The sequence below is a fragment of the Dreissena polymorpha genome, chromosome 11, assembly GCF_020536995.1.
Source record: "Dreissena polymorpha isolate Duluth1 chromosome 11, UMN_Dpol_1.0, whole genome shotgun sequence".
Lineage (NCBI taxonomy): Eukaryota > Metazoa > Mollusca > Bivalvia > Myida > Dreissenidae > Dreissena > Dreissena polymorpha.
The window spans coordinates 10,239,395-10,267,097 of record NC_068365.1 but is presented as its reverse complement, the minus strand read 5'-3'; the positions used below and the strand labels follow the sequence as shown (position 1 = coordinate 10,267,097).

The 27,703-nt window shown below is 34.0% G+C and overlaps 1 protein-coding gene across 1 annotated transcript; it reads right to left on the bottom strand.

Moving 5' to 3' along the window:
• Positions 1–1,052: 1,052 nt before the first annotated feature.
• LOC127850724 (uncharacterized) lies at positions 1,053–5,475 on the bottom strand. The gene is made up of 3 exons (XM_052384003.1): positions 5,435–5,475; positions 4,344–4,437; positions 1,053–3,852 (listed from the first exon to the last, which is right to left on the bottom strand). Exons 2-3 carry the CDS (start codon positions 4,425–4,427, stop codon positions 2,518–2,520), a joined length of 1,419 nt encoding a protein of 472 aa, XP_052239963.1. The 5' UTR covers positions 4,428–4,437; positions 5,435–5,475; the 3' UTR covers positions 1,053–2,517.
• Between the last annotated feature and the right edge of the window lie 22,228 nt (positions 5,476–27,703).

Below are 27,703 nucleotides of genomic sequence, written 5' to 3'. Positions count from 1 at the left end.
ATGTGTGAATTTTTCATCTCTCTCCCAATAAAGCATAACCATTTTTAACAAGTCAGTATAAAAATAACCAGCAAGCAGTGTGCAGTTTCAACTCTTGGTATTAAGTAATTGGAATGTTTATCGTAAAATGAACAATTCTTAAATATGCAAATTGGTCGATGTGGTTCTTGAAAACATTAATATAGTGGAATGTACATAACATCGGTAAATGACTGCAAAAGTGCTTTTTAATTGATATCATGATGTATACTGAATTTTTTTAAACTGTTATTTTAACCACTGCTGTGCCTCCTTTGAATTATACAAGTCAGTTACATGCACATGGTAGCCTTCTAAAAACGTACTGTTTTCCGAATGTGCATTTCGATGTTAAAGTCACCCTTGGTTCAGCTGTGGGTCGCTTGATATGCGTATATATTGTAATTTCATCAAATATAATTTCTACCCGGAAATCATACACATAGATTATCTTGCCATCTTAAATGTTTCCGTCCTATCCTATTTGGGTATTTTATGCCCATATGGTAAAAGCATTGGCCGGCCTTGATAGGGCCCATCTAAAAGGTAAATATTTTATAAAATCTTCGAAAGCGTAGAAATTTATTGGCAGAATGACTGCATACATTTGGAGCTTTTATTGTGTTCCTTGAATCTATATAAAGTTAAATTTAAATAATTGTATAGCAAACCGGCTTTATTTCGAAACGGGTTGTTACAAAGCTACATTTCTCCTTTCTTTATACAGATATGGGACTACTTTGGAAGGTAACAAACGATACTGTTGTTTTTCTCGTTGTCTACACAATGCCTAGCGTTATAAAATGGGACATTATATTAAGTCTAGACTGCAAAACTTTCAGTAAAAACAAAGACCGCTTATCGGCAACGGTGTATCCCAGTTCATAGTGAACCAGGCGTGGCGAGGGACATAGACAAATGTTCACGATGGGTGCATTTAACTGCACAACGGTATACCATACACTAATCAAATTATGCAATGACTGTAAAAACGCATATTATAACTATTATCATTAATATAATAAAACACAAACTTGAATTGATCAAGGTTTTATTTTCGAATGAGGACAAACATACCCATACAATTTTAAGTATTAATATGTTCAATTGGTTATTTGAGCTTTAATATTTATATTCTTTTAAAGTGACTTATGCACTGATTTGTGTACTTTTGAAAATTTGATAAATTCACAAAAGATAATATTTTAAACATTCTTTATAATGATATATATTAGAGAAAACTGAAATAAAATGCTGAATTCACCGTAATCAAATCCGTGATCTTTGGTAGTAAAATCTAACGAGCTAGAACAAGATCACGCAGGCTGGCGAACATGTCAGCGAATTATACGTCCTTGCTTTCAAATTTATTGAAGAAAAGCTTTATGCACGTTTTTTTAACATTATTTTACCGATTTCAAATAATGATTATAAATAAACCAATCTATATTTTACAAAATTGTCAACGTCGTGAAGGTTATTACTCTTCTTTTTTTTAAATACTTTTAACATTTTGATTCGATTTGTTTAGGTCTTTCTTTCAAAACCTTGATACAATCCGTAATAAGTTGATGTATGTTTTTCATTTCGCTTCTTTAAAAATTGATGCACAGATGCAGAGTTGAATATATCTGTGAATTTAATCAACAATCCCATTATAGTTTGGTCACATATGGATCATATATTCGAACAAGTGTGGCCTTCAACAACAGGGGATTGTGCATGTTATAGCGGCATAACGGTGTATATTATCTCTGGAAAATGGGAAGATTTCCTGTGTATGTCACTTTTTAGAAATAAGGGAAACACTTTCTGACGCTACTTTGTGTATTTATAAAAAACATAACTCTTACAGTTCGCTATTAGCGTACAAATAAAAAAAGTTGTTACATGCGTGATAAAAGAAATATATAATTTCATCTCATTATTATCCTATCTTCGTCAATCTCGGAGTAACCCTCGCACCTTCCTCCATCATGTCCCCGATATCTGCTATCCATGTACTTTGCTGATCATCTCGCAATCCACACAATGCCGTCATATTTCACCTAATAATATTACAACTGTGTAGAGGATATTTCAGTTCTGAGTGTTCCAATGGCATTTTTAAATAAGGGGCTTTAATTCCTTTCTTCAAAAATTGCGGGTGAACTGCATTCAGAGTGTTTATATTATATTTTGCAGCACATAGGATGTTATTAACACTAAATTGTCTGGTTTCAGTACAATGAGTTTTACAATTACATACAATTGTGCCTGAATGTGTATATGTAAGTAAAACCAAACAGCCCTTGTATCATCCAAGTCATACCCGATGTGATCGAATCTTACCGCAACTTTTCATTTTAATCTTACTTCATACAGTATTACAAATCATTGAGAGGCTGTTATCTCACTATACTATTCTATATGCTTCAACATGGTGTAACAAATCTATTTCAACCCAAGTTAATTAATTTGTACATTCGCGATCAAATCAAAATATCAATATAATTCATTTCACATCAAGATACCTAGCAATTTGTCATCCAGATCGTCTGCAGCGCTGCATTCCATTAACATTCTTTGACGGACCTCTCTCACTATCTCAGTCTGATGTCTATGTATCTCCTGCAGCATGATATCCGAGTTATCACACGCCCCTTTCTTATCTCTACATTGAGCGGCTCTTATCCTCAATTCCAGCGTTAGCATCTCCATCTTGATCCTCCTCCTGCTGAACCACATCAGCGGCTCTGGGTGACAGATAATGGCTTGTCTTATCTTCGGCAATCTAAGTATTACCCTCGGTCCTTCCTCAATCATTTCCGTGATATCTGCCACCCATTTACGCTGCTGTTCATCCTGCAATCCACACGCTGCCATCAGATTTCGGTCAGGGATCATGTAGTATGGCAGCTGTGTAGAGGCTATTGCAGTTTTTAGTGTTATCAATGCGTCATGCAGCCAATGGAACAATTTATTTTCTTGAAATAGTGATGGTAAATTTCTTTCAGCTTGCCATAGTATTATATTTTTTAGCACGTATGATGTTACCTCTTTATTCTTTGGATTAAGTACATCTTTCACGATCAATTTTAAAATTACATACAATTTCGCCTGTGTGGAATTAAGATTGTTAACGAGTTCGGTTTCACCCGTGTTAAAGCAAATCCTCCACTCAAACAATTTATCTTCACTTCCTTTAAACCCAACCGGGGTAACAAACGATCCCAATGATACGACTTTCCTGACGACATTTGGGGCCGGCCAATTTCTAGGTCGTGCAGCCCAACGCTGCAGGATACAGGGGCATTGACACCGTATTGCTTGCACATAGTCAATATCTAAATTACCTTTTTTAAGCGTCCTCGGTAGTGACGGGCCTGCACGTCCCCGTGGGATCCCGTATAATTTAAATTTTGCTAGTTCATCAAGAAATAAACCACTGCTAAGTATAGCGTTCCCTTTTCCGTCATCACATAGAGCATTCTTAATTACATTAAAACGTGTAGAACCTTGTCTCTCCAGTAACATCTTGCAGTACCCTGGGTATACACGTGTATCCATCCTGTATACTTCTATGTCGTCTGGTGTGGTGTGTAGATCAATTCCAGCTTCCACACAGAGGACAGTTTTAAGCACGTATAAAGTGTCAAAGTCGCTTTCTAACCAGCCGGTAAGCCCCTCAGCCTTGCTTCCAGCTGTGATAATAGAGATGTTATTTACACTTATTGAATTCATTAAGCTATCCCACTCCCTGTACTTTAAAATTCTTCTCCGTCTGATTTCCTCTCCGTATCCCAGATTTGTCATTATATTGCAGACTTCTACGGAAGTTTTGTCGACATAATTCTAAAAATAAACATAGACTGAATAGTTAAATTAATTAAGTTTTATTTAAAATATCATATTAAAGTTTTAATCAAGTTGTGTTTATTAAATGATGCAGTTTGTAATATCCACTTCACATTCATATCTGGGAAAGCTACCAGTCTCTTACTTAACTTCAATTTTTGTGAATGCTTTCTGTCTCTGACTTTACCGTGAGTAATGTGCAAAGCGATGTGTCTGGGAATGCTTTCAGTCCCAACGCTTTGAGTCCCTTACTAAATACAGAGTTACGACTGAACAGGCGGTTGATTCTGTGGACGCTTTCATTCACCAACTTACCCTGAGGGTGACACTTGTAAAAGGTGCTCTGTATCGGGACTCTTTCAGTTTCTAACTTACTCGACAGTTACGGCAAAACAGGTTGCGGTGTCTAGGAACCTTTTCAGCCGCTAACTTACCCGTGAACCGCGGCAGTGCTTTATATCTCAGAATGCTTTGATTTCTTTACATACCCATGAGTGATCACTGTACAGGCTGCTGTGCCTGGGAACGCTCTCAGTGTCTGACATACTATGTTCGATTCCTCCTTCTGCCATTTTCTGTCGGCTGCAAGAAGACGTTAATTAAACAATGAACTTAGGATAAGGAAGATGTTGATAACTCCAAAGTTAACGTGTAACCTCAAAAATTCCAATTCGTAAAAGATAAATCTTCGAGCAAATAAACATCCCACATGTGTCATTATTATGATCTGTAATATCAGCGATGTTTGCCCAATTGGGAAAAGTAGCAGAACCACGCCCAATGGGAAAACTACGTGCGCAAGAAAAAACTTAAAATTGGAGAATTCCAAATTCGTGAAATTTTCAGTTTGTGAATGATGAGACTTTTCAGTTGTCTGGTAATTAATTGCACAAACCCGTCTACAAAGTATTGATGAAATGTTCAGTTCCAGTGCTTATGTTATTTTGATTTTGCAGATGATGAGTTTTATAACGAAATTGAAGCAATATTCCGTGTTGGATCTAGTCCCACGGGAATTAGAAATTTTGTTATTGATCCTCCATGCGTAAGGTGCCTTGATCGTGTTCTTTATATAGAATTGTACTATGATTCGACGGTTTGCATATCAGTCGATATGATCTTAATGTTGTTTTCGTTTCCAATACTGTACACAACCATTACGCAATACATACATGAAATTCCACATCATTTTTTAAAAAGTAGGTTGTGTCTAAACTTGATTATTAAAATAAATGCCTAGCTTAGTCAATAAAGTGTCTCATTTGGGTGATATAAAAAGTCAGAATCACAAATAATACAACTAAAACATGCATGATAACAAGCGAGCCGTTGACAAAGAAAACTTTATGAATTGTCGTATTTAAATAAACGTATTTATTTTCAAAGTGTTCCTGCACTTTCGATTTATAAAACGCATTTTAGTATTAGTATGTTTTAACAGTGTTCGTGTGTATGAGTGTAAGTATTATCGCTTTGTGAAGTGTAAATTATTGAGTCATGCAATACAGATTTCATTAAAATATGATTTGGCAAAAAATCAACATAACATGTTTTATTTACTAATTGCAAATGAACTCACCTTCAGAATAATCGCTCCATAAACATCGAGCAGCAGTAGATCAATACCACGTGATCTTCACATTCTATTAATAGCGTTCGTCTTACACTTCATAACAATTAATCGATTTGGTATAAATCAGAAGATGTACTCATGTTGATAAATATTTACCCTGCATATGTCGATTTTCTGTAGGTGGAGTATGGTTTAAGTAAACTTTCCGCACCTCTAATGCACATATTACGATAACTTAAACATCAAAAATGTGTAACACATACTGTTCAGCAAGTTATACGTCTTTATTAAAAACAAGAAATATCCTTTAAAAAGATAAACGGCGTTGATTGTGGTTGGAGTTGGTGAAAGGTAGAGTTTAATTAATGAGATCAAAAGATAGCGAATGTCTTTTTCCATGCAGTTCTTAGCTGCATCACATGCAGAACGGGATATTACGCGGAGTTTTTGCGGCTTATTTTACATTATTACACATCGCTTATCATATATCTTTAGATACAAACAGACAAAAACAAAAGAAGAATGAAAGTGAAATTAAAACATATAAGTCTACCGGCCACACGCGAAGTAGCCGTACATACTTTTAATATTTTTACGCGCGTTCTTCGAACAAACCTGATTTAGTGGTTTGTCGGGCATTGCTATTTGAATCAATTATAAACATCGATTAACATTTGTATCGGGAATCATCGCGCTCATGCTTTGCACATTTGTAAAAAAGGTGGAATAATGCTTGTTTAATTAATAAAAAATATGAATCATGGTATTGTTGAAAGCACATTAAGAATCTATGATTGACCTACCAAAGTTATATCGCCGAATATCTTCATTTAACACATATTTGGCTTAAATACAATTATAGTTCACCTAGTTAAAGGCTCTATATAGGTTAGAAATTAAATTATTATGCATATAGACTGGTCTAATTTTTACCGGATTTCAGTTTCCTGTGCATAAAAAATGCTCATAACACAGCTTAAGTGCAACGTTGTCAAGACTTATGGAAGATATACCCGTTTCATTATTGGTAGAAATGTTTACAACTTTGCAACTAACGTGATGTGAAGCCTCAAAGCGTTTACGTATGCTAAAATAGCCGAAAGAAAATCAAATTTTAATTCTGTTTGAAACAATTTTTGACCAGCAGAAAATTACTTATTAGATCACTACAAACGTTTTAACCATTTAGAAGAGACCAACTTTGTGAGTGATACCGGAAAACGTTGAAAACCAACGATATATATTTTTGGTGACCTGAGTGACTTTCACTTTCCGATTAAACAGCGATGTAAATAAACTGATTGTTTGTAAACACAATTGACTTGGAGGACAGTATATTTTGATCTCAAAACAAGTTACATTGCTTATTTTTGTATATTGTTTTTTGATAACCTTTATAAATAAAATATGAAAAACAATAATTAAAAACCGGTAAATAATTACGGATCGTGACCTTTATAGAGCCTTTAACGCGATAGCGCCTATGTTATCTAACTATCCGTTTACTGGCCGCTAACTGACCCTGATACCTTGCGGGTTGGAATGGGATGCATTAAAGTGAGGTCACGAATCCAATGCTGGAACGACGGCTTGTTTAAAACTTTATACTTTTACATGTATACTGTTCAATATCTAAAATAATTAAAAATGGTTCGGCTTAAACGAATTTCAGGATGTGGAAAAACGATACTTTAATTAACTAAAATATACTTGTACACAGTCAACAGTATGGTAGTAATTACTTAATATGAGAACATAGCCTTTAAATGCAAACGCTCTGGCGGTGAAAATACTCTGAATATAAAGGGGCACACACAGCTGTATTGATGTCAAGAGATGAGTGTAATACTGTTCTATCCATCAAGGTGCTTCATTAGAAAAAAAAGTTTCATGCTGAACTCGCAGTAAAACATTGTTAAACGCTTTACTACAAAGACGCGGTCATGTTTCTAATTGTCTAATGCTCAAATCAGCCAATGGAATAAAAGAAGTGTATTAATTCGTATCAAGCCGCGGGAAATTTTATTTGAATTTTATTGGACACAAAGGCCAGGTCAGGTGAAAAGCTGGCTTAGACAGCTACGCCGAAAAATGGGTTAGAACATTCCCACGGGCGCGCTCGGCATCTCGGGGACGTGGCTGTTGTGTTTACTGTTAGCATACTCATGCTCAGCGGAAGGCGACAGTACGATGGTGATACCACGGCAACAGGATGTCAATGAATATAAACAGACATTAAAATGGTGACAACATAAGAGCGATTTTATATCGTATTATCATCATCATGTCGTTGCATCGTATCTTCGTCATCGTACTGCCGTGTTGTCGCGTTTTCGTCATCGTGTTTTCGCGTTATCGACTTTAAAATTAGTCAATTCATAAGCAATGATCCAAACGGAATTCCGTATTCAATTGCCTCGCGCCGTGCTATTAAGAGTTAGATCAGTTTCGCTTAGCATCGCGATGATACAGAGTTTACACGTATTGCCTTTCTAACTTGTGAAAAGTATAAATAACACTTACTTGATCATCGAATATATTGCTGGTGCTAAGACAAGTCTATTTATTATGTAGTACTCAATATGATTTTCTCAGTACATTGCTTATTGATTAAATGTTGAAAAATGTGTATTTCTAAACATTATTATTGTATAATGATCACGTCAGTCATGATAAGCCCGTCTACCATGTTGTGTTGCTGCATGCCTATCGCTGTATCGGTGTAGTATTAAACTAGTCACCAAACTGACCGGTGTTCTCGCGTTGTCTTAAACCCCTATACACAGAACTTATTAATTCTCGTTACTTCTTTTCCTCATTTGATTGCCATTTTATATGTTAAGCTTCATAAATCTTAAAATATTATATTTCAGTAATTTTCTAGTCGTTTTGATGCACTGATGCAGTTTTAAATATCTACTTCAAAGTAATTAATCGATACATAAAATATAAAAGCCACTGACCACTGAACATTGCTTAGGAGCAGTTAAACTGGCATTTGTTCTACAGTACTAAAGTAACATAACGTAAATTTATCTGAGAACGTTTTTATTTGCAAAAAATGAGTTAAACTAAGTATTTCTGACCGAAAGCTCTAAACGAGAATATATTACAAACAATTATAACTTGAATGTACGCTTGGTTTGAACATTATGTACTTACTTAATTTACCCCCGATGAAATAAGTGCTATCGTTTATTAAGAATATATACCATTAAATTTAAAATAATCATCGTAAAGTGTTATTCGTTGTGGATTGTAATTTCGGAATCGGTACTAAATATTATTTTACAACACGTGACGTGGTGTATAATTCATCTGGTGACATTGATTATAACCCCGATGTACACTCATCCAGAGCATCAGTTGATTAGTAGCACAATAATCACTGGCTTAATTAACGTCTTTATATATGTAAACCCTCGAGTTACCGTATCTTTTGATCATTTTTAGAAATATTCAATGAGTATTATACAATTTTTAAATAATATAACGTGGTCTAATGCATGCATGATAACGATGTGTTAAGATGAAATCACATGCACACAACTTAATAAGCTGTATCGTCTTGTCGTTGTTAAGTGGACGATTTCAATTAATTTAAATAATGACGTCATAACCTCTCGCTCTTTATATTTGTAAAATTAAGTTGGTACATATTTTTTTGTTTCTTAAATGTAATACATCTTGGTTTCAACGTATTTGTTTTGTGTAATCAGATTTATGAATCGCCTTTCCACTAACATTGTGACTTTCACTACCAGGGGATTAGGGCGGAGTGACGAAGAAAACTTATCTGAGTGAATTAGACATTTATTGCAAAATGTCGTAAACTTTAACATAACAACTAAATTTCCCTTCTACCCTGCTGGGCAAGCAAGAAAAACCGCCTAATTACATGTAAACGCAAAAAACATACATGAAGGTACATAATACAATGCATACATGAGAAGGCAAGAAAACATGATAGGCAACATAAAGAGAATTATAAATGCATAAATCTGCATGACAATGTAAAAGGCCTAAGTCAAAAGCACACATAGAAGGAAACATGAATGAAGAGAAAAAAATGTATATGTGTATAGATAAATATATAGCGGAGGCGGAATGGAGGTACGATATTTTTCCAAGCAACTTTCTGCTAACAGCGTTCTCTAAGACTGCGAGAAGAGCGCGTTCCTTTGTCTGCGAAAGGAGGCTAGGCGCGGGTGACGCTAACTGTCACGTGACTCAGATCCCAGCGCCCGATTGGCTGACCTGCAATGCAAAATTAATCAACCTATTGGCACCCGACCCGCGGTATTACATAACTTAGAACCAAGTTCGATTCATAAAACCTGTTATGTGTGCATAACATTTCATTTATTTCTATCTAAAATGAAGAACTATTCGTTGATTCGAGAACAATGCTGTAGGCCTACATACAAACATTTACTGGTTAACATGCCTACTAACCTGAAAATACACCATCATGGTATCATGTCGATATACATTTCATTGTCAGAATTGGTGTTCGTGTGTCGTATGAATAGATATATTCGCGGGAATTAATTGTGGCCACAAATAAATAAAAACGAGCATTTTGTATCTACAAAAATCTATGTAATCATACCACATCTAGCGTTCAAATTTTGGCTATTGCTTTAAGGAACACTGATTTTTAAGGTGTTAACTTTATTTTACGAAATACTTAACGAAATTTTTGTTCATTTTGAGCGTTATAGAGACTTTAAAAGCGGGTATATACGATTTTTTATTTGTGTTTGATTGTAATATATTGATAAAATATGTTACAATAACACAAAATAGGCATGAAAAATTATACATTAAAGCCGAATTTTATAAAATGCAGCAAAGACAAATTAGCGCCCCGAGCCGATTGTGACGTACATATTTCGCTACAATAACCGAAGCATTGGTCTTTGTATTAGGATTGGAGTTAGTGTTCGTGTGTCGTATGAATAGATATCGTTGCAGGAACTCAAATAAACCGTTAAACTAAGTTTAGATTCACATCGTACATGTATGGTATACATGCTGGCGAATTCGGCTGTACAGCCGTTTTCAATTTCAGAATTGAATATCTGGCTTATTTCGCATTTTTCGACCCAAGTTCTTTTTAACTTTTATTTTAATTTATATTGAAATATATATATAATAAGTTTTTTACACATTTTATATAAATTCATAAACATTTGACAAAATCGTATATACCCGCTTTAATCAATGACAATGTTTGATTTTGTCACGCAAAAATATATTTGATACAATCTAAAACATGTTCTAATTAACCCCCACAAGTTAAAATTTTTAGTATATATTATATCATTTCAAAAATTCATAAGAAATTGTAACTCCCCTTTATGTCGCTTTTACATTTTTTGATACAATGTGTTTGTTGACAGATAATGTGATGCAACTGTATGTAAATTGCTACATATCTGTCTAAAATAAATCAATCGACCAAACAAAATCAAATGTCCTGAGTGCATATCTGGGAAATATTTATATTCTCTATAGCTACTGGACCTCGCGAAAGGCGAGCTGACGCAGTCAGTCAACTTCATCTATGCTGATGATTTAAACAGCTGTGTGGTTAACAAGCTGTGTGGTTAACATTGATAGTAAATACAAGTTGAAAATAAAGTAAAATAGACAGCAATCCGTTGTTTTTCCATAATGTTTAACAAGCTACGCAGCATATTGTGTTGGTAAATTAGGTATTGAGTCTCTACTTCGTAATATACAACTGTGTAATATGTTCTCCTTACGAAGAGATGTAGAGTCAACTTCATTTTGTAAATAAGCCGCCATATTTGTTATGGCATATGTAATTGTTTTTTTGCGAAGCAAGCTGTCACATCTTTAAGACGTTAACATATTTATGATAAAATTGGTCGGTTGTATTGAAATAAAATTGTATGGGATGTTAAAAAAACCGACACACTGTATAAAACATAGCAATGTCAGTAGGTTTCTACGTAACGTTTTTATATGTGCTTCGCGCCTGTTTAGTGCAAATGTTCTTAAAGTTAATGGTGAACAGTTAAATTTTAAATGGAAGAATGCTCTTAATTTAAAAGGGAATATATAAATAATCTTAAATTCTATATGTTTTGCATTTCCTATTCGAATTGTGTCCAAATGGTATTGCATGTTGTATTTGACTTCCCAAACTTTAAATTCATTATAGCTGGGAGAACAAATTTAAAGTATTCCAAAATGAAAATAACCTTCTAAATGTAGCAAATAATGAAGCTCTTTAAACTATGCCAAGAGATAGTGTTTGTTCATATCTATTACATTTTTAAGAGAAGACCAACTATAAAAATAACAGATTACCAACTATTCATATATAATATTTAAAACCGATTTCACAGCCTAAGAACGGCCAGTGCAAAGCATTGGGGATTCAAGCCGGTTAAAGGGCTAGCCGAACAGCATACGTACCCCAAAATCAATCACAAACCATACGCGCGTCTTGAAAAAGCACGTGGTCATGTTTATTCAAAAACATTTAAATGGCGTAACTCATCTAAATACATTGAGAATTAACTAGGATGCATGCATTGATTGTGTTTATTTATAGTTAAGTTGTGGCCGTTTTGTACATCTGATTAAGGCATATTTATAATCACATCTTTAATTATACTAACTCATCCAGTATATGGTATTAAATCTATAATGGTGTACACATTTCTTTAAGTAAATTTTGGCGTTAGAAGTTTTGTCATACTTGGAATTTGCCTTTGTCTTACCTTATTCACCTATTATAAACACTATATTCGACACGAGTGATGCGTAAAGTTTGTTATTTAGCATAATTAGATCTCCATAACCTTGTTGTGTATATAGAGAATATTAGGCTAGCGTTGAATAGAGAGAAGTTTATGTTGCGCGGCTTAGAACACCGGAAGCGCGAGCCTTGGCAGTGTTTGAACCGACTAACATAAACTTCTCTCTAGTTAACGCTAATCATAGTATTCTATGTATCCCATTGATTTTTTTGTCAACGTGACATTAAACATAACTAGATCCAATACACAGTTGTGTATTTTGACAATGACCGGGCTCTCGTGTTTGTTTTTTTTGAAAATGGTTTTGAATTAATGAAGAAATTATCAGAAACGTACCTGAAGCGATGGTTTGTTGACATCCGATTGTCCCACACATAGCCGAAAAAGTCACGTGGTACAGGCACCTTGAATCAGCTGATTCATTATACGGATGGCGAAAAATTTTGTCCCTTGACTAGAACTAAAGGTTGAAGGTCGTATAATTTTAATTCTAAAGTTTTCTCGACTCTAGAGATTTTTTATGAAAAATCATTCAGTGGTAGAATAAAACGTAGTTCGTGCACTCGACAGGTATATTCAACAAGGTGGGATAGTTTATTCCATATATGGCCGCATTGTTTCGCATTGTTCCATATTACACATGTTTGATTTATCATATGTTTAATAAGTCTTTTCACTTCTTTATATTGTTATAAACTGTACATTATATATATATATATACATTATATACATTGGATGAGAATTATATCAGTATACATTTCAACGACAATTGTCCTTTTTAAAGACAATTTTACCCCAGCAAACTATCATGCCATGTTCAAATTCAAAATATTATATAAAGTTGTTTACATTTATAATCAAAACGGGAGTGTTCGTTTATAGTGACGACTGCCCATGCTGATGTGTCGTTAAATGAGTCTGACTTTTTGAAACTTCGGACTTTACTAGCTGCTGTGTTCAGGAATGCGTTCAGTTCGTGATTTATCCGAGAAATACGATTGTCAAGTTGCTGTTTCTTACAGCGCTTTCAGTTACGGACCTACCCGTAGTTGACGACTTTACAAGCTGCTGTAAGGGAACGCTGATATTGACGCATGCCCAAGCTACTGTGTCAGGGACTTGCTGGGGTCCATAACTCAAGTAAGTGAAGCCTGTATGTAAGGAATTACAGGTTACTGCCTGATCTATTTGTAATATATCAGTCAAGGCTTAGAATAATATAACGGCGAGGCTTGTCGAGCCGTTATTTTATTATAGCCGAGCCTGATGTATTACAAAATAGATCAGGCAGTAACCTGTTTTCCTGTTTATCATACAAACTGCAGTTTTAGCGGGAAAGAATGTAGATTGTGTCGTTTGACGTGTTAATAACGACGTCATGAGCACGCGCTCTTAATTTTTGTTAAAAAAGTTGTTATATATATATCACGTAACGTTATATCAGGCAGATATCAATGCGGTGGTAAGACACAATCTCCTTCGTCTGGGGACGCGCTTAAACTTAACAGAGAGTTACGATTATACAGACAAACGTGTTTCAACACCTTAAGTCCCTGACCTACGCGAAAAAGATGACAGTCATGGCTGTTGTAACCACGACTGCGTTCAGTCGTATGTGTCTGGGAACGCTGTCAGTCCTTAAACTACCCTTGAGTTATGACAGTACATGTTGCTATATCTGGTTACTACTTCATCCACATACTTACCAGTGAGTGGCGACTTTACAAGCTACTGTTTCGAGAAACGTTAAAGCTGGATTCCTCCTTCTGCCATTTGTTGTCGGCTGCAAAAAAGACATTTATTAATCAATGAAACCCATCATAAAGGAAGATGTTGATATCTCCAAAGTAAACGTGTTAGTCTTAAGATTTCAATTCGATTGATCTTCTAACACTTAAACAGCTGCCTGTGTACTTCTGGTGGTCTTTAACAGGATCTACAGGATCGCGAATATGTCGATATAGTGTTTTCAAGATATCTCCCGCTCTTAACGATTTCGTAATTAATACATTAAGTGCCCTATTCAGTTATTCAGCGTGTCCAATCTTAACTATTAGTACAAATGCAAAAAAAACTTGTATAATTTGTTTTATATTAAAAGCTTGATGTACAAATTAAATAAGCAAAACATGTATGGTAAATCACGCGCAATATTGGCATAGGAAAATGTAATGAAATAAACTTCTTAGGTGTTTATGCAATATCGATTTCAGAAAAAAGCGTCTGACTAATCATTTAGTTTCAGTCCATACCAATTAAACAATACTCGTTTTAAACAGACTCAAACATATTGAAAATCTCACCAGTTATAACAGAAATTCGATTGAACACTGATCATGTTAAACACTGTGCAAATAGCAACATAATTAATAAATGGTTAAAATTTTATTCATCATTTAACTCTTATATTAAATAAAATTGCTATTTAGATTTACGAACAATTAATACAATTTAAAATTTCAAAGTAATCATAATGCCAGAATAAATTAAATGTTGGCCTGATGTGTATGACACATGTTTTAAGTTATGAAGTGTCACCTCAGTTTTCTTAGTTGACGGTGCCATTCACTTTCACCACATCCACACCATGGTTAATATATAATGCCACAACAATAGTTTAAATGAATAACGTTTAGTAAGAACCTCTTTTTTATTATTAGTAGGGTTATAAGGGTTCTTGAAAACAAATATAACACATCTTCTTTCTTACTTATATAAATATATTTATGAAACTATGCTTTGATTTTATTTTCGATATTTTATGATATTCTTTTTATCTAAATAGACACAGTAATTCTTAATACTACAAGCGCTAACCATGTTGTGACCAACATTAATGATATGATTCTGAATTCTATTTACGATCACGCATAGTGTTATGCTTCTCGTTTGTTCCCGTGGCACTTAATTCAAAGCTGATATAAAGCGTTGCAATACGATCTATAAAACACCCATCTTTAAAAGTAACATAATACTACAGTAAATATGTTGATTTATTTAGGCAAATTACATAAATACCATTCTTTGCTAAATACATATTTTGTGAAAACTTCTCTTCAATACGTAATCATCAGTTGAACTAAACAATGCGTAAAATAACAATTTCCTGTAAAAATTCTTAATTGACGATAATTTAAGATGGCTAATTTATGATTATAGCAACGGAATTGTATGATCATAGCAACGAAATCAAGCACATCACCTTTGCATGTAATAGGGCGTACTTATATATCAATATTTCTCTGGATTTCACATAAAGTTAAACTGTTTAAAGATTTCACGTTGAGGAGAATGTCGTTCAATTTTTAGCCAGTTGTACATTGTATAACTAATCAATCGTTGTTTAAGTGGCATTACAATTTAAGTCTACACTTTCTAGCTAGTTCTTGCCCTAGTCAATAAAAACAAATCAATAGCCATAAAAATATGTTTTTACAGAAACCTCAATTATTTATTTGTTTCGATGTCATATTTTCCATTGTTCATTTCCATCGTGAATAAAAAATGTATTTTTGATAAAAGCATATACTGTTTAAAATTCTGTTTACAAAAATTAAGTATGTTTGTGTCAGGAAGTTGATTTTTTACATTTTTTTATCATACATAACATATTGACGACTTTATTAGGTGCGAAAACATGTGTCAAAATAGATTGCATACATGGTTAAATGGTGTATAAAGCACATACTAAATAAAAGACACGCACATGACACGGTGTAATTATTGGGAATAGCAAGAACTAATATGCTGATTAGCCACACGTAACTGCAGTGCCCAGTATGTTGACTTACCTTCTAGTGACGACTGACATGGCTTCTGTATCTCTGAAAGCTTATCGTCCCTGCATTTCCAGGGAATGATACATGTGCAATATGCTCTATCTGGGAACGCTTTTAGTATCTGATTTATCAAATAGTGATGACTGTAAAGGCTGCTGTGTCTATTAACTCTTCCCGTTACTGATTTACCCTACAGTGACATTGTACTAGGTGCTGCTGATAACGTATTTTGTACCAGCCTTCCTGGTTTGTGATAACGATACAGGCTGTTGTTTCTAAGAACACTTTTGTGTTCTCCGAGAGTGATGATTGTATCAACTGCTGTATCAGAGAAGTTCCAGTACCTTCCTTACTCGAGATTGAAGACTGTACATGTATCTAGGGTAAGCGTTCTGTCCCTAACTTACCCGTGCCTTATGAAGTAAATTATTTTATATCTGGGAACGATATCATTCGTTTACCTACCCGTTGGTGATGACTGCACATGCTGCTGCGTTTGAGAACGAACTCTCTCCTTTCCTAATAAAGAACGCTCGATGTCTCCTTCCGCCATTGTCAATCAGCTTTTTTATTAATAAGCATGTCTAGTAGTATTTCTCACGTTTGTTAAAGATAGTAAGATTGAATAATAAAAAAATTAAACATGCATTGTTAAATATGCGCACTATTGCAATAGCATATTATTTTGTCTTTTTTTACAATCTTCATTAGAATATGAATAGGTACATATTAACAAAACTTCAAATGTTTACTTTTAACACAAATTAACTTACCTTCTGTGCTATCACTAGACAAACATGCAGCTGTAAATGAATATGACTTAACCTTTCTATTGATATTTTTCGTGCTATCTCACTACTATATATGTTAATTCAACCGACGTTCGCGCGTTAATGATAAGAAAACCCAGCATTGGTCATGTGATGTTTATGGATAAGGATAAAAGAAAACTGTCTACAGCTGTCAAACAATTATTTCGGTACGCTTCACAGTAATTGAATGCCACGTATAATTATTATGTATACTGTTCAGCTTGTTCTTTAAAGTTCAGGGAAGAGAAACTGAAGGTATTCCCCGAAAACATGTGGTGATTAAAGTCGCCAGGAGCCTTTATCTGACAACAAATGCGTACGGCCATAGGCGTAGGTGTCTCAAGAATTAATCAATCTTCCTATAAAATTAATAAATTTGCCTAAGGAATAATTCGTGACGTTGAAATCTCGGTGTACAAAATTAAGGCCAACTTACAGCGACAGTAATTTGTAAGAATCAATTAACCCATCATTAGCAACATCAGCTTATAAGCAAAAGCCTATAGATAAAAATAATTATAGCGAAATACGGCTCCTTTTAACAGATATGCATGAAACAGGTAAGTAAATATTTTTTATAGATATAGTTTAATTTGTACTCTATTCTTAAATATTGCCTGGCGATATCGCATGGTGTGTATCAAATTTTAGTTCCGACCCTTAAACGTTTGTTTGATATTCCAGATTGAATTTTTAAACATTATAGATTAAAATTATTGAAAAATAAATGTCAAAATTAATTTTGAATATAAGTGTTTTAATAAGTGATCTTTCGGTCAATGAAGATCCTTATTGAACTTAAAAATAACTTGTGTATTCATGAACAATGAGCTTAAAGCCACACACCTTGAAATGAAATACATGGCATAGTAAATTAAAGTATAAATAAGAAACATATTTTATATTTGCAAATAAGAATATATCTGGTGGTTACTTTTCATAATTCAACTATTTTCTGAAAATGTTTTTGTGTTTACAAATATTTTAAGAATGTCGGCTATTTTTTAATTGGATTTATTGATTATATCACCTTTTTAACAGTTTTTAGCTGAGTTGGTGTTTTATATATTTTAAAGTTATAACTTGATGTTAATAGATTATTTGCATGTTCTGTTTATTTTTGGGTGTACATATTTACGATGAAGAATAAATAATCATTTTAAAAAGGAATATTACCTACCAAATTAAGAAACATGTGATGATTATATTATGATTTGAATGTCAAATCTTGTATCGTTCATAGGCGCCACCAATTGTCTTGCCTTTCTAGCGCATACTCGTGTTCTTTACGCCAATCCTTGGAAACTGTAAAATTATTTTTGAAACAGCGAAATGTAGTAGATCGACCATAAGAGAATATGTTTAAACAATATTTTAAATATGATTACCTATGATCATACCAAGCTATTTTTAACGTGTTTTGTTGTGGCAGAAAACCGACTTCCGTACACCCATGTAACAAGGTTCCTGCCCCTGAGGTCCGCCTATGCAATGAATATCAAGGACAAGCCTTTTGTGTAGAACTTGTTGCCGTTAAACGCTTTAAAAAAAAAACTAACATAAGGCGTTAAATTCTACAAATAATTTATACTGATAAGATTTTGTATATTCCACTGTGTGGGAACACATGTTGTTGTATTAAGCCTAAAACAGTTGTTTTACTAACCCAATAATAGTTGGTCTCGACACAAAGCTATTTTAAGGTATTTGTGCTTGATTTTTCAATCACGTTTAATAATATTTGCAAACTGAAAAGTAATGAAAGATATGTTGTAAAGGGATATACAAATGGCCGTCATTTAACATATTTACAACAAAAAACGTTGGGCTTTTTACCTACCATATTAGTGAAAACAAAGGACATTTTTATCTTACCGATTTTAGGAGTGTACTCTTGACTTCATTCACATCCCTAACATGACGGTGGAGAAACAGGATGTTCAGTAGTTAACGGCCGACAGCAGTGCAGTTAAAGGTATCAATTGAGAGTGGTGCAATTTTTTAGTGTTCCACATCTATTTAATTTACGTTAGCCAAAATTTATTATACATTATATGATACTTAAGATGTTAATATGTACTGTTCTTTGTTATTGTATTGGTATTTTTCATATTGTTTTAGTATGTCCCGTAATCGTTCATAGTTCATGGACGACACATAATTACTAGCAATGTTCATTACTCTTAAATTACCGGTGTGTAGCCTATTATTCGATGTCTCGTCATGCGCGAATTGCCAAGATGACGAGTTTTGCATTAACTACCATTTTCTCGTGTCGCGCATGGGACAAGTCGGTCCCTCTCTATTTATGTTAATTTCTCTGCATTACGTAGGATAAAATATTCAACAACACCATATATCTGTTTCTAATCCAATTTAATGTCTGACTTAACTAATATTTCAGTTATACAAATACGTTGTGATTGCTACATGATTGTGTCCTTTCCATCTGTCCACCTCTAGGTCTAAACGCTAACTGCACTATTCCCCTCTAACATTTGCCCCATGAAACTCTGTTATGAATCCCATTGGTCAGTGTTCTATGTAAGTTTATTTCTGATTGGCTGAATTACAACCTATGACTGGAAAAGTCACTATTCAAGTATGCACCCGCTAATCAGCATTGTGATACCAATAAATAATGCAAATACAGCCCAAGGCTTGTGTTATCAGCATCGTAACCCCTTTGTTGTTAAACACACACCAGATCCAAATATTTAATCTTTTTGATATACTTGTCACTATTTCGTACATAAAGAAAACCCAAATATTTCACCCAATTTCTCATCATTATTTGACACAACTTATCCTCTCAATTTGATTTTTATGTATTTTAGGATACAGAAAAATCTTTAAGAATTCAAGTATGGAAGTAAACGAAACATATTAACACAAACGAGGTAGAAAATGAACCATGCAAACATGAAAACATCAGTGACTAAAACATATATATGATAAAAATCTGTAAATTATTAATGAAATTTGTTACGAGTGTTTCTGCTGAATTAATAAAATGTTGAAATATTTAAATAGTCAATGTCAATCACAATGAAGTGAAATGCGTCACTGATTTGGGAAATCCAATGCGAATAGTGTCCATTTTTGACATCTTTGCTGGAGGCGATGTGGCGTCTAGGTGAAGAGATGAGACGTCCGGTTGGAGAGTATGTGACATCTTGTTGCAGATGGTAACATGCAGTCGATTGAAGACGGCGGCTTCCAAATGAAGACGATGATGGTCGGTCGGAGAAGCTGTTGGTCCTCGGTTGTCGCACGATTTAGAATACTTCAAACGTTTATTATATAGTGTTCTGAAGAATGACTGCGCTCATGACTGTAGCATCATAATAATTGTTTTATACACGTAATTAAGGTAACACACATATATATATAAGTTCATAGACGATAAAATGTTCACCTAATATATGTACAACGTACGCGCGATTTTTCATCATTAAGTCCTTTCATATCATCGTATCTTTAAAAATCATTTTCGACGACGCGTGAAATGTCCATTAACAGTCCACTCGTTGTATGGTACTGATGCTGGTTCACAATTTGGATCAATGTCGACAGTTTTGGATCCTAATTGAAGTCGTCTGTTTCGTCATCGTTATCTCGACGGATACATCGTCGTCGAAGATATCTGTATGTCGATGACATATTCTTCTTCTTTGTCGGGGCGTTAAGATCTGATCACGATCTCAAATGCGTTATGAACGCATGTTGCTGTAGGCAAACCACGCCAACGATGTCAGGAGCGCTGCTTTTCTCCTTAACTTGTATCGCATTGGAAAATCTTATAGGGTCAATTACATGAAATGATAAACGGGCCTTTTATTTACATATTAATGGAAATTGCTATATAAGCACTCAGATTACTTATCACACCTATTTAACGTCCTGTGTCCCGTAATCGTTCATAGTTCATGGACGACACATAGTTACTAGCAATGTTCATTACTCTTAAATTACCGGTGTGTAGCCTATCATTCGATATCTCGTCATGCGCGAATTGCCAAGATGACGAGATTTGCATTAACTACCATTTTCTCGCGTCACGTATGGGACAAGTCCGTCCCTCTCTAATAATATTAATTTCTCTGCATAATGAAGGATAAAATATTCAACAACACCATATATCAGTTTCTAGTCCAATTTAATGTCTGACTTAACTAATATTTCGGTTATACAAATACGTTGTGATTGCTACATGATTGTGTCCTTTTCATCTGTCCACCTCTAGGTCTAAACGCTAACTGCACTATTCCCCTCTAACATTTGCCCCATGAAACTCTGTTATGAATCCCATTGGTCAGTGTTCTATGTAAGTTTATTTCTGATTGGCTGAATTACAACCTATGACTGGAAAAGTCACTATTCAAGTATGCACCCGCTAATCAGCATTGTGATACCAATAAATAATGCAAATACAGTCCAAGGCTTGTGTTAACAGCATCGTAACCCCTTTGTTGTTAAACATACACCAGATCCAAATATTTAATCTTTTTGATATACTTGTCACTATTTCATACATAAAGAAAACCCAAATATTTCACCCAATTTCTCATCATTATTTGACAAGTAAAATGCTATGTTTTTCCCTAACAGTATCTTTCATTTATAATATATGCCATTGCTTTAAGGAACTATAGACTTATCACTTTAATCTATCATCAACCCGTCCAAAGGTATGAATTTTTTACCTATCTCTTTTATATATAATTAATCCTTCAAAAGTTTGCGCTTCTTTAATGTATTGCATGTTATGCAATTTGACGGTAACATACAATGAGGTGTAAAATTATTGTAAATGGATTTTTTTAATCTGTTATTCCACTGAAATCAAAATTATAAATATATAATTACTTTACTTAAAAATTATGAAGTCACGTTTAATATATACAGCAAACTTATAACACAGTGGGGCTCAGCCATGATCAGGCTATAAAAACTTCATTAACTAGGAAATTGTCGAGTAGTCTGTCACTATGTTTAATTGATATTAAAACTTACATGACTGACGCATTTCTAGTGATCATACATGCCAAAAAGAGAATCACTTTTTTATTGGTTAGTATTAGAAGCACCTACAACAATTTAATATTATTCAAAGTTTCAAACAAATCATGCTGGTTTGTAATATATCAGCCAGCCAACGAAAACATACATATACAAAAATGAATCTACATCGATAGTGTTGTGGTAACCGTCTTTAAAAGCTCAATGCAAAGCATTGCCAATTTATCCGGTGTAATGGCTAGCATAATGTCACAACTTATCACAGCATTAATAAGCATTAATCCTATAGAATTCAGATCAATAACATATTTGGTAAGAGAGCAAGGTAAGTGATGAAAATAGCAATGACACTTTCTCAGTAAAAAACCCCACAACACTTTGTGCGTTGAACATGTTTAGGGAACATTATTGAAAATAGGATTTGCAAAAGCTTGACTTTGAGCCATTGGCGTCAGAGTCGTGAGAGGTGGTTATTAAGCTCAAAACTTAAACGAGGGGTTAAAGCCAGAACGTGATAACTCCATTTTTCAAATAGTGGAGAAAAACGCAAAATTAAAGTTTGACAGACTACAACTTTAAAATGAATATGAATATCAGCATAATATTTGGTTATAATATAGGTAATAGTATTGTTATGACATTGTAAACATATTATATAATTGCATACAATATTTTAATGCTTTTGTATTCAAAATAGCACTTACTTCATTCTGGCATAAACGTAAAACATATATATTTTCAGAGTACAACTGTGTTAAGTGCACTTGGTGCTATTTTGCATAAGAATTGAATGCTGCTTTTCCTATGCCATACAGGACTTAGTGCCATTAAAGCATCACAGCCTTGTGCTATGCATCTATTTTACGAGACTAAACGAAACATGTGCACTTAAAACAAGTTTATTTTAATAATCATAATGGTAATTCTTTTTGTAGAAGTACATACTTATTTTCTTTTGCATTCTAGATTTGAACAGGACATGTGTCTCCAACCTAAACAATGGAAGAAAGTTAAGATTCAGATATTCTATTCCACATCTGCATCTTATCTATCTTCTATTGTATCTGGGTATGGAATATCCTTGAAATGCTGGTGATATTCTGAAGGAATTATCCCTTCAGAGCAAAGTGATGGCAGGTCTTTCTTCTTTGTTGCTGTAATTGGAAGTTTAGAATCTACAAGGGTTGTATGTCACATTTTAGAGAAGGTCCTTTGATAGAGGATTTGATTTGATTTTATAGAGGATATGAAAACTGGTGTCATCAAAACTGCACTTAAAAAACACACACCCGGATCACAATTGTAGTTTTATCAATTTTGTTTTTGTCCATATAACCTTTTGTCAACTTACATTTACAACATTTGGCGGCATTACAGTTTAAGCTACATGCTTGATATAAAAAGCGTCATAGTATTTCATAGGCACTCCAACATACGGAGTTCTCTTTGGTGTAACCCTCACAATTGGTTCCCATTAGTAAATATACCAATGTAAATTTCTTTGCTCATTCTATGGAAGCAGGTTCACTATCACACTTCATCTGGGTATGTCCACTTTCTAAATACTTTTGTTCAATGGTTTCTATGTTTTTACATTTTTCAATGCAACAGTAATAACCTATTTTCGATTTTGACCACTACAACAGTCAGAATAAAAACAGACATTCTTTACTGTGGTGGGAAGGAATTTCATGTAAGTCAAAAGACAGGTTCCCACTTCACAGCCGCATTTTCCTTCAGTTTCGTTCCACAATAAACATGTCAAACTTGTGTTTTGTAAACAGTAAAAGAAAATATTGAAACTTTTTCTTTTTCTTTTATAATAAACTTGGCTCACACGAGAACATGGAATCGGTAAAACAGCCTCTAGATCGAATCTTATTTTACCATCTTAGTGGGAGAATAATGTCTTTTAGATAAGCACCAATAAAGGAATATTCTCCCTATCTAATTACAAATTAGCACACTAGTTTGTGTATTCCTGTTTAAATAAACAAGATGCAATAATTCCTTAACAAGGTAAGGGCTTCATATTTTGTTTTTACCTTAAATTATGTGCACAAATGGGTTATGTTTAAATGATTTAAGTGCACTTAAATCCTTTTGGCACATGTTTTTCCTCTCAATATGTATGAAAACTTATTGTGCCAAAATGACTTAAGTGCACTTGAAGCATTCTGGCATACACCAGATTTGTCGAGAAGCACTTTGTGCACCTTGGTTCTTTCGGATAAACTATGTTGTATTCAAGATGTGATTCCAGGGAATAGTGCATATTGTAGAGCGTTGGAATAACTTAATGAAAGTGCAAAAAAGTGATTTTTGATAAAAAGTGCACTTATCACGTTCTGGCTTTAACCCCTCGAAAAATGGTCAGGGTACCAATTAACTACGTGTAGCGTAGCTTGTTATACAAAACACAAATAGCGATATGTGGTGTAATTTGCGGAAAAGTGTGTTAAACAATGAGTAGCGAAGACGTGTTAAACAATGACGTGTATCGTCATTCACAACCATGCCAGTTGACAAGGTAATTCAACATAAATATAGTCGATTCATCTGTTTAACAACGTATTATGATCTTTAAAGATAGAAGTATTGAGTAGTACAATTTTAATATGTGTACCTGCTTTATTTGTTACATTATTATGCCTGCTAGTTCAGCTTGTACTTGTACTGTATATGTTTTGACGACAAACAATTATTATGAAGGAAATGAAAAGGAACTGACATTTTTACTTAACTAATAAAATTAACAAGAGTACTACATATCAGTAAAAATCGTGGTTAATGTTGGTAGGAAATAATTGGTAACATTCACAAAATATATTCTATCTTAAATAGTCTTAAATCACTATAGCAGCAAGATAATACTTGGAAAACAATGTTGCATTCACCCGTATCGAACCCGGGGCCCTTTCACACTTAATCTAACGTGCTAACACTACATCACTCATGCTGTTTAAATTTCTGCTTTAAACGCTTTTAAAGAAATATACGTTTTTTTCTTAAATTTCTTGATGATTTACTATCGTTTTTATTATTTGAGAGTTTAACCGATTATTACAAATTAAGCGATCAATAATTTACAAATTTATCTAAGTAGTTGATGCTTTTTCACTTCTTCTACTGTACACGTCTTTAATTGTTTTCTCCAAACCATTAAAATACTCATTCAATTAATAGTATTGCTTTATATATTGATTTTGGTTTTATAAAACATTGATGCAAATTATGTTGCGGAGAAGAATAATTCGATACTTTCAACAACAAGGATCCATTAAGGCATTGACACGTATGCGTCAGATTTTCGAGCCAGTTTTGCCTTCAAAAATCGTTTTTAAATGCATTTTAAGGTCGTGTTATAACGCCGTATTTAACTACTAGCATGGAAAAAAAACTAATGGAAACTGTGAATATATACTATTTATAGATACAGCAAATACATGTATATAAGACCAACAACAGGCTCCACGTGTGAATCGTTTTTTAAAGATATGTATAAAAACTTTTATATATTGTCTTTAATACTAATGCGGCCTAGTTCGTTCGAATAACTTAGACATACGTACCTTTATATAATAATGTTATTCGTATAAACTGAATGAATTCAGGTGATAACTTAAATTGAGCAAGTCGATTTTATCTCTCCAAAAACAATTTACGAATTCGTCCGTGCATAAGTAAGATAACAAACAGTCTTTATCTGCAACGAACTACATGGCTGGGCTTTTGCTTGTGTTTTCCAATCCGCATTCCACTTGCGCTGTCCAACCAACTGAAATAATACATACATGTAATACTCTTTATAATTTGGAACATTCGATGGTCATCTGTGCAACCCCTATTTTATATAACGAAATATATTACGTAGTACATCGTGTGCCGTCATTTCTGTGGTTTAAATAAATTCTCTGGACTCAGTTGTTCGTACACTAGGTTGTTTTATCCCCTTGGTTAGCGCTAACCGCTGGTTAAAGTTATCCAAGCTAGATAACTAACCAGGCTGGATAAATGCGTCGCTGGAAATATTTACCCATGCGGGATAACTATCCATGTTGGGTAAATTGATCCACTGGTCAACTTTTACACATATCCCATAATCCAATGTAAAAGCAAAATGGTCGTCAAGCTATAAATAGGACAGCATATTCTGGGAAAAAGATTTAATAATATTATGAAATCGTTTATTTTAAATCAGTTATATTAAATTCATTATATGTTTATAGATCAATGAAACAACTATGTATTTTCTGTATTTTATTTGACATTTGTCGTGATTCTGTAAATAAATTGCGAATGAAATCGTGTACAATTAACCTTTAACGCGATCATGGGTGTAAAGAAAACGAATTATTTCGAACCTTCTATTTGTAAACGGTATAGCGAGCATGGTATATAAACATGGAACGCTTGTCGATCTTTCGATATATCCTCTATTTAAATTACAAATTCTAAAAACATTTTCATTTGAATCGACCCCGCATTTCATGTATAGGTTATTATATGGAGGAAGTGTGCCTTTAGTGGTTATTGGCACACTTGGTGAGTTATTGAATCATGTACAATCCACTGCGTCTGGGGACGCGCTCAGCCTTTGACTTAAAAAAGAGTTACGATTATACAGACAAGCGTGTTGCAATACTTTAAGTCCCTGACCTACGCGAGAAAGATGACAGTAATGGCTGTTGTTACCACGACCGCGTTCAATCCATATGGTACCTGAGCGAGACGGCTGTCTTGGAACGCTGTCAGTCCTTAAACTGCCCTTGAGTTATGACAGTACATGTTGTTATATCTGGATACTACTTCATCAATTTACCTACCAGTGAGTGGCGATTTTAAAAGCTACTGTTTCCAGGAACGTTCTCTGTCAGACACAATACGCTGGATTCCTCCTTCTGCCATGTGTTGTCGGCTGCAAAAAAGACATTTATTAATCAATGAAACCCGTCATTAAGGAAGTTGTTGAATTTTCCTAAAAGTAAAATGATTGATCAACGTAAAAACACCTGCCTACTAATTCAGATGATCTTAAGCAGGTTCTAAAGGGACGTGAATATGTCGATATGGTGTTTCAAGACATCTACCGTTCTTAACGATTTCGTAAGAAAAACATTGAGTGCCTATTTCATTTTTTTTATCTCGTCCAAACTTGACTATTAATATAAGCATTCTTGTATTATTTGTGCGATATGTAAAGCTTGATGTACACATTAAATAACCAAAACATGTATAGTTAATCAAGCACACTATTGACATAGGAAAATGCTATAAAATAAACTTCTTAGGTGTTTATGCAATACCGATTTCGGAAAAAGCGTCTGACGAGTAATTTAAAGTAAACGTGTGTAGATTGTACACTCGTGTTTTATGTGAATCATTTAAACATGATTATGTAAACATTTACACAACGAATGCTTATTAATCATAACATGAATTTACCTTTAGTGTACTGAATCGATTTGTCTGGATAAATAGCCCCTGGCATCACGTGCATGAGTCAGGCATTGACGAAAAATCGCCGAACAACACCAAGCTGTGATGGGTGACTTTATCCGATGTAAATATACATATTTATAAATTAGCTTGTTAAAACTAATCAATCAGCCGCTCATTTGATACCAGGCATAGTTTGAAACGATAAACTTAAACGTTATTCAATGCATTGTTTTGTTTTGTGCAGATCTATTTTAGTGTTTAGTATTAATTAGTGTTAAGATTTGCCTTACTAACGTACGCCCGCTAAGTAAATAACGTTTTGCCCAAACAATGGCTGTGGAAGGTATAATATATCTTCTATTTATCTTGCGTGATCGTTAGCTGACAGTAAATCACTGGGTGGGGAATATCATTGAATATATC